General features: G+C 40.0%; 2 protein-coding genes across 5 annotated transcripts in view; one reads left to right on the top strand and one right to left on the bottom strand.

Annotated features, from left to right (window-relative positions):
- Positions 1-618, top strand: part of LOC140742361 (diacylglycerol kinase theta) — a 48815-nt gene extending 48197 nt beyond the window's left edge. For 2 of the 3 annotated variants that reach the window (XM_073073275.1, XM_073073276.1), the window contains exon 18: positions 290-618. In XM_073073275.1, the coding sequence (XP_072929376.1) occupies positions 290-400 (111 nt within the window). In that variant the 3' untranslated portion in view covers positions 401-618. Of the gene's footprint in view, positions 1-200 lie in introns of all 3 variants that reach the window. The other variant, XM_073073277.1, reaches the window with a different exon arrangement.
- Positions 619-3366: 2748 nt separating this feature from the next.
- LOC140742360 (F-box only protein 9) lies at positions 3367-13100 on the bottom strand. 2 transcript variants are annotated; one of them, XM_073073274.1, is made up of 11 exons: positions 12921-13100; positions 10466-10603; positions 9854-10000; positions 9193-9343; positions 8616-8764; positions 7946-8109; positions 7145-7339; positions 6446-6581; positions 5970-6083; positions 5590-5780; positions 3367-4128 (listed from the first exon to the last, which is right to left on the bottom strand). In XM_073073274.1, coding segments are annotated over exons 1-11 (1389 nt in total). In that variant the 5' UTR covers positions 12924-13100; the 3' UTR covers positions 3367-4127. The 2 variants fall into 2 exon arrangements, with proteins under 2 accessions (XP_072929375.1, XP_072929374.1); XM_073073273.1 differs by having other exon boundaries at positions 3367-4130; positions 5593-5780.
- Between the last annotated feature and the right edge of the window lie 351 nt (positions 13101-13451).

Genomic DNA, 13451 nt, shown 5'->3' with positions numbered 1-13451 from the left:
ACTACACTTACAATTACTTTAAGAATCAGACAATTTAAATAATTAAATTATATAAGAACATTAAAATTGCCTGGGAGACAGAAATAATAATTGGCCAGGGCAACGCGTGTAAGGGGTAGGGGGGTAGGGCGGGCTCGGTCGGTCCCGCGGTTCGGCGCGCGGCGGGTCGCGGGCGCGGCTGAGGTGTGTGTGACCGGCAGGCGACGATGCTGAAGAAAACCAAGCGCGGGTCGGGCGCGGGCCCCGCGGCGGGCCCGTGACCGGCCGGCTGAGCGCGTGCTGCCCGCAGGCCACCATGCTGAAGAAGCGCGGCAAGGTGCGGCGGCGCAGCACGGAGCCGGCGCTGCAGCCGCCCGCCCCCGCGCCGCCGCCGCCGCCGCCGCCGCCCGACGACTCCTGAATCTGGCTCAGCGAGCGCCTCATCTAGCGCCGCCTGGGGCTCAAGGTGGCGCCCGAGGCGCTCGCGCACGCGCAGATTTTCGAGTGTAAATAAGCAGAATAATTATTGAAACATACTACAAAAATAAAGTTTATAGATTAGATATCTGTTTTATTTCTAGAAATATTATAACTATTTAAAACAATGTAATAAAACTTAAATAAACATTTACGACTGCATTTTGTTTTTGGTATCCTCTAAATATAAATTCATATATCATTATTCATTACCACAAGCCAGTAATCCAACAATCATACATCGACATGTCCAACGAGACGATTTCTAAAATCTAGACTCTATGCAAAGCCTATATTTCTTACTATGGATCGTTTTAAAGTTCAAAGTAGTACTTCGGACTTAAATGATATACTATCGATGTTATGAAGTCCTAGTACATTGATGCTTGTCATAACGTGACCAGTGCCCCAAACGCATCTGTGCGTTTATTACTTACCGAAAAAATGTTAGTGACTAAGGCGGTATTGTGATGCCTACTGTGAAGTTATATTTGCCTAGTACCTGTCACACCGCAAAATGTATTTGCGTATCTCAAACCCCTATGCCCTAAGACCGATTACAACTTACTTGTGCCTGATAACAACAACATGTAGCTGACACAGTATAGATCTTCTATGAGATTATGTTACCCTAGTACATTGCTGCCAGTCTCATTGCCCTAAAACGAGTATTTTGCGTTTAATCACATCACAAATCACAACAGCACACCGTATGCTTTTATACACTGGCATGGGAGTACAATGCAGAGTGCCGATCACGTGCCGATAATACGTTTATGAGTTTATTGCAAGTACAAGAGAGCTTATATCTGAGGCAGTACTTAGAATATCTATTAATTTATGTTGCCCTGGTACATTGATATGAGTATTTCAATTCAACTTAGCTACTTGTGCCTATAAACACAGAATATTACTAAACAACGCGACTTTGGCTCAGACGGTATAAACCTTCTATGAAATTATGTTACCCTAGTACATTGATACTGTCTCATTGCCCCAAAACGCGTGTTTGCGTTAATAATCAACACCACACCGTACGCGTTCACTGGCGAAGGGCGGGCAAAGGACAATTGCATAAGTGCCGATAACGCATTTGTGACTTTATTCTGATTGCGAGTCGAGACTTGCGAAGTTGCGACTAATTGTGAGTCTATTGTATTTATCACATCTTCTATAACATTATGTTGACCTGGTACTTTGATACCAGTCCTCGTGCCCCAAACGCGCCTGTGCGTTTCTTTATACAACTGACATTTGAGAGGATTCTTGTATATATCGGAGTCATTTTTTATCAAATCTCCTATAACATTATGTTGCCCTGGTACTTTGATATCAGTCCTCGTGCCCCAAACGCATCTATGCGTTAACAGATTGAGTGGATCTACGTATGTAGTGATCGAAGTTTGTGCGTTAATTATAAATACTGTGACCGAAAAACTTTTCTGTGCATTTGGAAGGCACGCCACTAGCCATCGTAATGTTGCCAGCTTGTCCAAACAACATACAAGTGCAACATTTTAAAGATTTTATTTATCAATATTTAACATATTGTTATATGGGAGTTGCGATGGATGATGCTATATAACAACAATAATCCGACTCCAAAGCAATTAACAAATGAAAAAATAAAATAAAACAAACATGAAGTCAATCACAAATGCCTTACTAAATCTGATAAAAATTGGAAACAATAGAATAAGCCACAATTAGTTGGCTACGAAAAAAATCTTTAGAAATCGATCACTATCACCTCAGACTTCTGTGCCATCGTACTGTGGAGCGAGATACCGCCAGGGTGAGATCGTGGTCAAACGAAACAAAAGCAAAATTGTACAAATAAATGGGTAAGTATATGGAGGTGACAATAAAACAACATTAGCATATATTTTATTTTTTTAATAGAACCTTGACTTCGACTAGCACAATAAAGCACTTACAATATAATAGCACTAAGGCTTATAAGCGATAACTTTTTACAATCAGATTACTAGGTGTATCCATACACTAAAGTATAAAAGTATATGTAAAATATGGAAACAATTACGTAACATTTTAAGACCAAAATGCGATTGCCAACATGATTTCGTATTTTATTTTTTTTAATTGATTTGTCTATGAAAAGATAATTTCCATAGATTTCGAGCGATCCAACCAGCTACTTCAAAGTGAGCTTCGCTCAATGTGACCATACATCGCGGTCATGTCAGCAATCACATATTTATTACTTTAAATAGGATATCTCCCAGTGTTGTGTAAGAAAAATAAAATTGTGAAATAGTTAACCAGATCCATTGGAGCACAGATGGAAATTAAAATAGACATAGACATTTTGGCATAGAGGTTTCCCGCCAACCCGAGGTTGCACGGTCTGAAAAATTAAGTGAAGGTAAGAATAAGTAACACCGAAAATATTTTAGTGCATATCAGAACTTCAATCGGTTGTTTAAATAAGTGCAAGCATGGATGCGGAACTATATTTTTTAATATATTTGCAATTGCAATTATAGTGTGCCAAGCTTAAATTTAATCCTATTAATACATTAGTAGCAACGTGTCATTGAAGAAGGAATTGATTTTACAGTAACTATTAATTTGCCATTAATATAAAATTTATGAAATACATATTTCACTGTGTCTAAAAATGCAAGAATCTACGACATACATGACAACATGGAGAAAAGTCCACCCATCCTATATAAAAAATATATTCATCCCTTCCCAATGATAAAGTAAAATTATAAAGATACGAAATCGATAAATAGATGTATTTTAATATTTATCTGAAACCTCCTCTCAAATATTTTGCAAAACAATTTTAAAAATATTTAGAGCCTGGCAATAAATGTAAATTATATATAAAGCGGTATACATAAGAAGAATCAATTTATTTCAACTTAGAGAGTACCTATACTTAACATTATTTACATAAAACAAAACAGTTAAAACAATAATAATAAAACAAAATATAAGCAACATTTTTAGATTTTTCTTTTCCTGTTTGTATAAACATTTTCACAACCTTTATTCTTAGTTTGATAACAATTTCTTTAACTGCTATTCTTTTGCGCATTTCAAAATTAATTTATTGTATTATTAAATAATAAATGGAATTATTATTTAATAATTATTTTATTACAAGAGTCCACCTCACTGTATCTTTAGCTCTGATATTGAATTGCGCGAGTACCATTTAGGCCGGTAATTGGCAACATTTATTTGTATTATATTATTATTATAATTCGGAATTTTACTTTAATTACAACCTTAACGTACCGTCGGTAAAAGTGTTACAATCAAGTAGTAAATTGACTACTGCAGTATTTTTGTAACATTAAAATGTAGCTATAATGTTCAGCATACACAATACTTTAGATGTACGCAGTGCGGTCTTCATTACTAAATCATAATGACAAATTTAATCAATATTTCTAAATAGTCATAATGCAGAAAGTTTTTAATATACCTTCTATACATATTATACTAACGATTACATTATACCCATAATTGAAATCTCTCCCCATCTACTACAACACCAATCAATAACTCTTAAGTAATATTTTCCAAGGAAAAAAAAAAACATAATATAGGTATACTTAAAGAAACGGTAAAATGTAAAAAAGCGTAGAAACTGTAAACTGTACTTCGTGACGTCACTTCGTGGATCTCTGTTTTACCTGGAAATATTTCAAATGAGAATTTTAAAATGTATGTTTATTAGCTTAGAAATCAAATAAAAGCTATAATTGGTGATGCTAAAAAAGCTATTAGAAAATAGGTGTTTGAAGACGTGTTTAGTTACAACACCAATAAAGACGAGAAATTTATGAGCCTGCATTTGTTTTAAACTTCTTCTGGGGAAATATGTACATTAAGGTCGAGTCTTTCTGGTGTTAAATGGTCACTGCTGCTTATGGAGTAAATGAGTTCCTATAGAATTATTATCAAAGTGAAGCAGATCACACATGTGTTTCTAATTCTGAAGACGCATCTGGGGCTAACGTCAGGTAGGAGTATTTTTTATAACATATGATTACGCCACAGTCCACCTGATACCAAGTGACCGTTGCGCCCATGGACATCTGTAATTAACCCCAGATAACATCAGATTCCTATCAGAGATGCACCGCTGCCCCCTGAGGATTAATCTGCAATGCCTCGTAAAAGTATGTCTGCCTTACTTTTCTGGTGTCGCTGAAACCAAGCCTAATCTTATGGGCGACGTACATGGAAAGGGGGCATAGTATAGCAATCTATACATACTAGAGCGCGCCCCGCAGCGGGTGGTAGGCGCGCGCGGTGTACTGTGTGCGTGTGACGTCATGCGGGTACATACTCGTGCGCGCCCCGCAGCGGGTGGTAGGCGCGCGCGGTGTACTGTGTGCGTGTGACGTCATGCGGGTACGTACTCGTGCGCGCCCCGCAGCGGGTGGTAGGCGCGCGCGGTGTACTGTGTGCGTGTGACGTCATGCGGGTACGTACTCGTGCGCGCCCCGCAGCGGGTGGTAGGCGCGCGCGGTGTACTGTGTGCGTGTGACGTCATGCGGGTACGTACTCGTGCGCGCCCCGCAGCGGGTGGTAGGCGCGCGCGGTGTACTGTGTGCGTGTGACGTCATGCGGGTACGTACTCGTGCGCGCCCCGCAGCGGGTGGTAGGCGCGCGCGGTGTACTGTGTGCGTGTGACGTCATGCGGGTACGTACTCGTGCGCGCCCCGCAGCGGGTGGTAGGCGCGCGCGGTGTACTGTGTGCGTGTGACGTCATGCGGGTACGTACTCGTGCGCGCCCCGCAGCGGGTGGTAGGCGCGCGCGGTGTACTGTGTGCGTGTGACGTCATGCGGGTACGTACTCGTGCGCGCCCCGCAGCGGGTGGTAGGCGCGCGCGGTGTACTGTGTGCGTGTGACGTCATGCGGGTACGTACTCGTGCGCGCCCCGCAGCGGGTGGTAGGCGCGCGCGGTGTACTGTGTGCGTGTGACGTCATGCGGGTACGTACTCGTGCGCGCCCCGCAGCGGGTGGTAGGCGCGCGCGGTGTACTGTGTGCGTGTGACGTCATGCGGGTACGTACTCGTGCGCGCCCCGCAGCGGGTGGTAGGCGCGCGCGGTGTACTGTGTGCGTGTGACGTCATGCGGGTACGTACTCGTGCGCGCCCCGCAGCGGGTGGTAGGCGCGCGCGGTGTACTGGCGCACGGGGCTGAAGGCGAAGGGCGGGAAGCGCGCGGGCGGCAGGTCGAAGGCGGTCCAGGCGCCGCGCCGCGCCGCCACCGCGTAGCGCCGCCACGCCAGCTGCCAGTTGCGCCGCGACCGCACCGGACGCAACTCCAACTCCTGATACAAATAATTTAAATAGACGAAATTGAGCTTCGTCCTGAGACATTCCCGGAGCGCTATGACATGGGGCTCTTCAAAAAGGTGCAAAAAGAGCTCTCATGCAAAGCCGGCGGTGTATTAGCGACTCCTCTAGTGTTGCACAAGCCCATAGGTGTCATAGACTAAATGGGTCTTAGGGGCACTCACCATTTGGAAGGTCTGCTCGGGCTCGGGCTGCTTGCGCACGCGGAAGCGCGTGTTGGCGAGCGTCGTGCGCGCGGCCTTGTTCTCGCTAGCTTTCTTCACCACGATCATCACTTGCTTTAATAAACGAATTAATCAGAAGATTAATTCATATAACTGACAATCAATTAAATAAGCAGGTATTTTAGAAACGACAAAAGAGAAAGATTTTAAAATATTAAAATACAACATTATAATTTGCAAGACGAATACTCCTAGACAACCTGAAGTGCAATAAGGTCATAAAAATATTTCTTTGTAAGTACATATTATTTTTGTGACATTTGACTTCATTTAAAATAAGACGACAAACAATCAAATAAGTAAATCAAAACAGGCAATTTCAAAAAACACTAGCTACTGTTATTAAATACCGTAATTGTTGATTTTACGATGACAGGCAATATATGTAGGAATTGAATACATAACATATAAAGTACCCGGTCGCCGACGAGACGGTAGTGGCCGGCCATGATGCCCAGCGAGCCCTTGACGTGTCGCTGGCGCAGCTGGCCCACGCACGCGGCCGGCTCCTCCGCCGTCGTCCACGATAGCACCAGGCCCTCGGGGAAAAACCTAAAAAAGATACAGGCCGATTTTAAGATTTCAAGCAACACAAAAATAAAGAAAAAATAAAAACAATAACACCAAAGACGATCAGTTTCTGGCAGACTTCTGAAGTCATTCTCATGTGGAAACATATGAAACTCTTCACTGAGCGATCATCAATATGAAGCATTTTCGCTTGTCTCTGCTGCTAACTATGTTGAATAGTAGTATTTGGTAATATGTATATTTTCTGTTTAGAAAGCCAGCTGTGTGCGTCATAATATAAAAGGATGGATCAGTCCGTTACTTTAATCTTAATCTTATCTTAAGTCACTAACACGAACAACTTATAATTTTGGTTGATGTAATAACAGTAAAAAAAGAAAAAGAACCATACATAACAACATACATTTACATTACATAAGGAGTTTATTACATAACGAGTCCTTTCGTTATGTAATAAACTTATTTCGTTTATATTAAATTGACAATTACAAATAGCCCAAAAATTCCAAAATTCATCTAATAGTAAAAGTGTCAACTCACATTAATTGAGAGTCACCACTGTAATGTTATGTGAGTAGCCTCACCTGAGGTACCGGTAGTACTCAATCAGATACCACGGCCGGTACGAGTGATCCTGGAAGCTTGTCTCCCCGTGGCGCAGGTACGTGGTCTTGCTGATATAGCAGCCGTGGAGTTGTAGCCGTGGCCGCTCCACGTACATCTGCCGCCAGGACCCAAAGCCGTGTGTGCGGGGCGTGCCGCAGTCTATACCCCAGGTTCTGTATCAAATTGGTATTAATTTTATGTGTGTTTTTCATAAATCTCCTGATAACTTCATACAGAATGGCAAGGATTTATGCTACTTTTGTCAAAATTGTCAGACATCTGTCTAGTATAAAATTTGGCACAATTTATACAGTATACTTTTTTATTATAATACTTACCCAAACACAAGTAGAACTTACACATAGAGGGTTCCGTACCTACCACCAAATTTTCATTATTTTTAATTTTTAATATTTGATGTTATAGCAGCCACCGTTATACATACACTGTAAAAATTTTAAGTGTCTATCTATTATGGTTCAAGTGATTCCTGAACCCCGTGGCAGACAGACACACTGATAGACGGACAGACAGTAGAGGCTTAGACTTTTATCCTTTGGGAATGGAACCCTAAAAAGTTGTTCTGTCCCCTTATCTTTTACTGTATACGTAAGTGGAATAAAGATAAAGTCACAGCACACGTGTGTGGTGGTATAGTCCGCGCCAAACTGCTAGTCCGCTCTGAATCTGTTGCGAGCAGGTGTATTCATACAATTTTCTATGGCGACGCGATTCATTTCTATGTTCATAGCGGATTAGCAGTTTTACGCGGACTATACCTGACGCAGAGCGAGCGCCAGAGGTCGGGGTCCCGCGCGGCCACGTGCAGGCCGCGGCACACGGCGGCGCAGCGCTCCAGCGCGGCCGCGTCCAGCTCCGCGCTCACCACCCAGCGCAGCACCAGCTGCACCACCTCGTACGGCAGCCACGACAGGTGCGCACCCTGGGACATACCAACAACGTGATTTTTTTTTACAATATAGGAGTAGCAGACGAGCATGCAGTCCAGTCCAGATGGTAAGTAGCTTCTGCCGCCCATAGACATCAGTAATCAACCCCAGATAAAATTAGATATTCCTACTTGACGTCGGATACATACTCGGAAAAATATGTCTCCCTTTAAATCAGAACACAGCACCGCTTAACACTGCTGTTATTAGGCAGAAATAGTTGAACAGGTGGTGCCGCCGAGTGGAACCACCTTCAAAACGTTTGAAAGGCAACGTAAGCTGGGTAGAAAACTAACAAAGAAATAATAACATGAATTATCATGACCACTAGGTCATGATAATAATTGCTAAATCAGGCCTATAAGCAATCAGGAGTATCGCTTACCAATCTGTGTCTTCAGTTCTGTGAGCAATTGATAAAAAAAATTCATAGGCAGCAGTAGCAACTAACTAACATAGCAACGTTGCAGTTGTACTACAAGTCGTACATCACCATTACCTTAGTGGGCACCTCCGGCTCGCACAGGCAGCCCTTCCTGGCCACGACGCGCTGCAGCCGCGTCAGCAGGTCCTCGCCCTCTACAGCGTCTTCGTCGTCACTGTCCTCCGCTGTCTCCACGCGCAACACTTCTTCGGGTGCAGTCTCCTCTGGAAATATTGTATTCATTCCGTGTTTCTTAATGAAACTGGTGAATTTAAGTAAATGGTAAACATCAAGAAAGTAACTATACAGGTTATAAATATAAAACAAGGTTTTAAATGTTATAGTATGAGCAATGAAGTAAAATACATCCTTTGTAGTTTTTATTTGCATGTAGTGTTGCATTCCTTATCCTATCAAGTTTAAGAGGAGACATAAAATATTGCAAGAGACATTCGGTATTGGACTTTTTAGGACTGACAGATAATCAAGCAGTGATAGTCTAGAGGTATAAAAAATAGATGATGCAAGCTGTTGTTTCAGACTCCAAGAATTAGAATTTAAAAATACAAAACATGCTCTAATTGTGTTAGAAAATATGAGGAAGAGTTTGTGGCAACATTCTCTAAATAGAAAACTTCTCAATGATGATTACCAGTGGGGGTTTCACCCCTCAACTCGGAGCTCTCGTATAGCCGTGTCTCCACATCCGGCAGGATCTGGATCGCACGCTTGTAGTTCTGGATGGCCTCGTACAGCTTGCCACCGCGCTCCATCTCTACGCCGCGCAAGAACAGCTGCTTCGCCTGGGAACGAGACTTGCATCTGATTGAAGGACCATATCATATTGTATTATGTTGCATAAGAAATGGAATATGAGTAGGAACTCATGAGCTCTACGATGTACATCCCTCAATAACATTTCTAAGCTTTGCCAAAAGTTTTTACATAACTATTCAATAAAAAATTATATAATATATATTTTTTACATTATACCAGAATATGAAGCAGGTAGGGTTTTTATTAAATAACATCATTCATTCCTAATAAACAAACAATTACAGAATGAAGTGTATGAAACTTCACATTTAAAAGTATAGGCTAAGATTTCAGAGACCACCAGACTTGAATTTTTTTGCAGCCAATCTAAACATTCATATTTGAATTAAGGTCCTCTAAAAAGGAAAAATGTATAAAATTGTTACTGAACTCATTTAGACTATGACAAATATTTAGAAATAGAATATTTTAATATAGTGTTCATAATCACACAAGCATAAAAACACATTTTTTTAACATAAAGAATGTCAACATACTCTATCCTCATCAGTGAGCGGCTCCTCAAACACAGGCTCCTGTGCAACGGGCACAGGCTTCTCTCGTTGTGGAGACGGAGTGGCCTCCAGCTCTCGCTGCCACTGCTGGCGGAAAGCTGACAATTCGTCTTCAGGACCATTATTCGTCTGATAACAAAAAAATATAACTTCAGTAATAAACACAATGCACCACTATAAATATGTAGTAATAGAGTTACTGTACGTATCTACACAATTATATAAACTTTAGACAAATAAAGATTTCAGAAACAAAACAAAGTAATTTCCAATATTGATCTATATGCCAACTATCACGACATATAATTAAAACCCCAACTAACGTTGATAATAATCTGTTATTCCTTTTCTCACCTTCCCTTGTAGTGTTTCTTGTCCATTCAAGTGAAGTAATAGTATGTCTAAAATGCACATGGTTTTAAAAGTTCTTCCTTAATTTGAATTAATTGTCCACCAGCCTGCATAATTTGTAAATTTGGACCATCGCTAATTTATTCACTAACTTGTAACAAACTCTATAAAACAGCATTCACTAAGAATAAGGTGAAGTTCCAGTTAAAAACCAAACATTTATATTTATAAAAGCATTCCCACCAGCTCTTCATCAAATTCCAAAAGCTCCAGCGCCGCTTGGGCTTCCAGAAGGTCGCCGGAGTGAGAGGAAGAAGAGTCCTCCTGCTCCTCCCCTTCGCAGTCACTGCCGGAACCTGCACCGGAGCCAGCTGCGGTTGCCTACAATATTCATTTCACTTTCATAAGTCAATTATAATGGATTTACTGACATATTTACAACCTTTCCATGTGTGACTATAGTTGTGAAATATAGTTGCATGATCATTAAAACTGTACTGACATTCTATTTGAATATACATTTTTACTATGTATTGATGATTGTTTCAATTTGTTGTTGAATATACTATACTAGTGGTGCCCGCAGCTTCGTCCGCAAATTAAAGAAATAATACGAGATACATAAAATTCGGAAAATGTATAGTTTTTAATTCAAAACACACACACGTTAATTCAAGCACACTTCAAAACCCTTTTAACACTCAAAACCTCTTGATTTAATATTTGATTCAGTATGTGTTCGAAAATAACTCAATGACAGTAGAACCCGATTAATACGATCACGCTTAATACGGTTTCTCGCATAATACGCCATTTTACTACAGTCCCTGCATTTTGAGACATGTTTTCATACATTTCTTAGCTTAATACGCTTCGTCATCCCGTTTAATACGCTTATTTCGTAACTGGCCGAACGATAAATCTACTAAGACCTCTCCCAGTAACGTATGATGCACAATCTCGAGCTTGGATGACCGGCATTTGTTTCATCGACTTGTTAAAATCTTTAGATGAACACTTCCAGATTAAAGTAGACGCATAATTATATTAATTAATAATTGTCCCGCTCATCCAAAAGTCATTGAACTAAAGAATTAAAAGAATATCAAGCTTGTTTACTTACCTCCAAATGCGACAAACAAATAACACCCGATAGATCAGGAAATCATAATTAATTAATTTTGTAGGCACTTCACCCACATTAACATAATTTATGTGTATTTAACTTATATATTATATCACACATACACATACACAAACATACAAAATATTTATGTAAGTATTTATACACACTCACATACATACATACCCACGTACATACATACACACTACACAGTAACAGCGACACATATGTACACACACAGACACATCAATAATACACCCCGGACTCGACCCCGGGACACTCGGTGTGTGTCGGAGATGATCGGGCGCGACCGCTTATTTCATACGCATACGCAGCGCGCCGCGGCCGACCCCCTGTCGCCCGCGCACCGCTCTGGCCAGCAGTCTTCCCGCGGCCGCCGCGCCCGGTCGACGGTCGGCTAACCATCGTCCCGCGCTGTACCTGTGTCGCTCGTTACGCCTCACGCATCGCTACGAATTACGCGTAGTGCTTTCGCTTGTGCCTAAGACTTACCTGTGCTTTATAGACTATCGCTGTGTGCATATAGACATTATAGACAATTGTTAGTGTTTAAGTTTAGTGCCTAAGTTCTGACTATTGTTCCTTCACTCCTTCTTATTTAAATATGGTAGATATAAGTGCGGACTATTGTTTAGCTTTAAGTTCTAGTGTTAGTGCATGTTAAGGACCCTAAGTTTCCAGTGCTTGTGCAATAAACTGTTATTATCATATGGACCTGTGCATTATTTGCTTAGCCCTTCCTGCACACTCGCTTAGACATTTTCACCACACGCACACACGCATCTCCATAATTTTATTAATCATAAGGTAATTTATAAATGCATAATTTATTAATAGTAAGTTTTATTTTCCTTCTTGGTTAATACACTTTCTCACTTAAGACGCATTTTTGGTTGGGTCCCTATGAAATCATCTTAAACGGGTTTTACTGTATTTATTTTCAATTCGATAGCAGCGCCAACTGTTGGGAAAAACTCTCATTAAAATAGATTATTATTTAATATTTGAAACTGCAATGGTAGTGAAGTCTATCTAATCCAATGTGAAATATTCCAAAATCAACAACTACATACGAATTAAAGATTCACTAAAAAAATCTTTTCCCACAGTCTAAATTGTGAATCTAAACCATTCTCAAGTCCCCTTGAACACACACAACAAATTTCATCAAAATCAGTCAAGTCATTTAGGAGAAGTTCAGTGACACACACGCACATAAGAAATATATGTATATAAAGATAATAATATAATCTTGTATATAATAGTAATGCTTGAAAAAGTACTAATCATTACGGATTAATTAAATGGTGGCCTAAAATATGGTAATAGTCATAATACCTCCTATGAGGGCGAGGATGGTATTAAAATATCGGCATCCTAACACAATTTTATTTAATTAAATAAAATTTATAGTCAGCATAGGTACCGTATATTTTAATGCCGGCTGCAATATCATTATTATACCGTTTTTTGATTGAATCGATAATATTGTGTCTGAACATAATATTGCACTTTTGTGTTTACATACAAATGTGAAGTCAATGTTTTGCTTACCATTTTTGAACACTAACAATTGAAAATTCTATCAAAAGTACAGCGATTGAACAACTAATTCATAATACAAAACAAATTTGTATTTTAAAACCAAATTTTAAGAAAATTATTCAATAATTCAATTTCAATTTATTGCACCAGCCAATGTCAAAATGCGCAGAATGAAATTGACACTGACAGATTTGCCGTTTGATACCGTGAAATTTATTTCGTAGAAGACAAAAATGTCATACCATATACAGCCAAGCTCAATCGATTTATCGATTAATTATTATTATTATTGATAAAGGAGTAAGAAATTTGCACTTTTTTTAATAATAAGCGTTGTTTAATAATAACGTCAGATATATAATTAAATTTAGCAAGCAAGTTTAACAGAAATACGAAAATTCTTAACAACTTTACTTAAATCGTCATTTATTGTTACAAAAATTATATCAGTATTACAATAATAATAGTTGCATGGTTTATATAATGGTAATATGTATGTTAATAACATTGGATTCTGCCTTTTCTTCATATAACAAGCTT

Source organism: Epargyreus clarus, unplaced genomic scaffold, assembly GCF_041222505.1.
Source record: "Epargyreus clarus isolate Ecla_fem2 unplaced genomic scaffold, WU_Ecla_fem_2.2 ptg000005l, whole genome shotgun sequence".
Taxonomy (NCBI): Eukaryota; Metazoa; Arthropoda; class Insecta; order Lepidoptera; family Hesperiidae; genus Epargyreus; species Epargyreus clarus.
The sequence above is the reverse complement of the archived record's forward strand: the minus strand, read 5'-3'. Positions and strand labels throughout refer to the sequence as shown.

What these genes read in the sequence shown, in the direction of transcription:
- LOC140742360 (XM_073073274.1), bottom strand. An exon ending in TGGAATTTGATGAAGAGCTG is followed by an intron (nt 10,001 to 10,465) that starts GTGGGAATGCTT and finishes TTTTGTTATCAG; the next exon opens with ACGAATAATGGTCCTGAAGA. An exon ending in GAGGGGTGAAACCCCCACTG is followed by an intron (nt 8,765 to 9,192) that starts GTAATCATCATT and finishes CAATATTTCCAG; the next exon opens with AGGAGACTGCACCCGAAGAA.